Below are 1,973 nucleotides of genomic sequence, written 5' to 3'. Positions count from 1 at the left end.
GAGCGCAAGCCATCAGTGAGCTGCGAAGCCTGGTTGTCCAGCGAGATGAGCGAGTCCATGTAGCCAGGCTTGCCAAAGATACGCTGCGTCGATAGGTGCGAGACCTGTCCATTGCCGCCGGCCGTCGCCTCTGCCGCGCGCGCGAGGCCCACGTCGGCGAGGTAGCCGTTGCCGCGCTCGTCGAGCAAGATGTTGCCCGCCGAGACGTCGCGGTGCAGGATCATGGGAGAGAGCGTGTGCAAGTAGTGCAGCGCGCTCGCTGCGTCGCGCAGCACGCGGAGCCGTGCGGCGGAGGAGAGCGGCGGAGGCGGCGTCTCGAAGCCGAGCATGCGGAGCCGCTGCAGCGCGGCTGGAGCGCGATAGAGGCGGTCCTCGAGGCTGCCGCCGCGGCAGAGGGGGTAGACGAGGCACGCTCTCGCCGGTGCCAAGCAGACGCCGAGGAGAGGGAGCAAGGACCGTTGGCATGCCGCGCTGAGCGTGCGCACCTCGCTCTGCAGCTCGGCGAGGCCTTGGGCGCCGACACCGACCAGCGCCGTCTTGACGGCGAACCCGCAAGCGACGCGCGGAAGCGACGGCAGCGCGTCGCAGCGGTAGACGCGCCCGAAGCCGCCCTCGCCCACCTTGCGCGCCTCGGCAAAGCCGTCGGTCGCCGCGATGAGCTCGTCGAGAGGGACGGCGGCGGGCGGCGCGGCGGCGGCGGCGAGGGCGGCGACACTCGCAACCGCCTCCACTGCCGCTGTCGCCGCCGCTGCCGCCGCCTCTTGAGCCTCCGCCGCCGCCACGGCCGCCACTGCCGACTCTACAGCCGCCGCCTCCGCCTCCGCCTCCGCCCTCATCCTCGCCTCCTCCCTCTCCCTTGCCACCTCCTCCCTTGCCCTCGCCTCTGCCTCCTCCCTTGCGCGCGACGCCGCCTCCGCCTCCTCCGCCGCCCGCGCCGCCGCAACCTCTGCTACCACCCGATCCGCTTCCTCCGCCACTCGCGCCTCCTCAGCCGCCCGCGCCTCCTCCGCCTGCTCCGCCGCCCGCTCCGCCGCCCGCGCTGCCGCCGCCGCCGCCTTCTCCTCCTTCTGCCGCTGCCGCTTCAGCGCCCTGGCCTCGCGGACCTTACGCTCCGCCAGCTCGTCGCGCAGCCGCCGCGCCGCCCGCAGCGCCTCTGAGCCGTCGGCGGCTTCGGTGTTTGCGTTGATCGCCGCCCTGAGCGCCTCGAGATCGGCGTCGCCTCGCTCGCACGCCTCAACCGCCTCGCGCAGCGCCACCTCGGCAGCATCGCGCGCCTCCGCCGCCGCCTCCGCCGCTGCCGCCTCGCGTGCGGCCGCCGCGGCCTGTTCGGCTGATTCTGCGACCGCCGTCTCCCCCTCAGCCTCTGCTACGGTCGACGAGTGCTCCTCGAGGGCGCGCAAGCACTCGGCGTGGCCCTCCTCCTTGGCCCACCAAAGCACCGTCTTGCCGTCAAAGGTAGGCGTCGTGTCTGCGCCCGCCCGCAGCAAGCGCCGCACGACAGCGGGGTGGCCTTGGGCGGCGGCGGCCATCAGCGCGGTGATGCCGTTGCTGTCCTGCTGGTTGACCTCCGCGCAGTGCCGCAGCAGCAGGTCGACCAACCGCTCGTGGCCTTTGAAGGCGGCGTACATCAGCGCGGTGGCGCCGATGCTGTCCTGCAGGTTGACGTCAGCGCCGTGCCGCAACAGCAGCTCGACCACCCGCTCGTGGCCGCTGGCGGCGCTTATCAGCGCGGTGCCGCCTTCGCTGTTCTGCAGGTTGACCTCCGCGCCGTGCCGTATCAGCAGCTCGACCACCCGCTCGTGGCCGTTGTCGGCGGCGGCCATCAGCGCGTCCCAACCGTCGCTGTTCTGCAGGTTGACCTCCGCGCCGTGCTGCAGCAGCAGCTCGACCACCCGCTCGCGGCCTTCCTGGGCGGCGGCCATCAGCGCGGTGGCGCCGTTGTTGCTCTTCAGGTCGATCTTCGCGCCGTGGTG

General features: G+C 72.9%; 1 protein-coding gene across 1 annotated transcript; it reads right to left on the bottom strand.

Moving 5' to 3' along the window:
* Nucleotides 1-12: 12 nt before the first annotated feature.
* On the bottom strand, nucleotides 13-1,267 carry EMIHUDRAFT_206323 (hypothetical protein; the record flags this gene model as incomplete). The annotated part of the gene is made up of 4 exons (XM_005777542.1): nucleotides 13-29; nucleotides 83-629; nucleotides 1,104-1,194; nucleotides 1,257-1,267. 4 exons carry the CDS (start codon nucleotides 1,265-1,267, stop codon nucleotides 13-15), a joined length of 666 nt encoding a protein of 221 aa, XP_005777599.1.
* Nucleotides 1,268-1,973: the final 706 nt, after the last annotated feature.

The sequence above is a fragment of the Emiliania huxleyi genome, assembly GCF_000372725.1.
Source record: "Emiliania huxleyi CCMP1516 unplaced genomic scaffold EMIHUscaffold_26, whole genome shotgun sequence".
NCBI lineage: Eukaryota > Haptophyta > Isochrysidales > Noelaerhabdaceae > Emiliania > Emiliania huxleyi.
The sequence above is the reverse complement of the archived record's forward strand: the minus strand, read 5'-3'. Positions and strand labels throughout refer to the sequence as shown.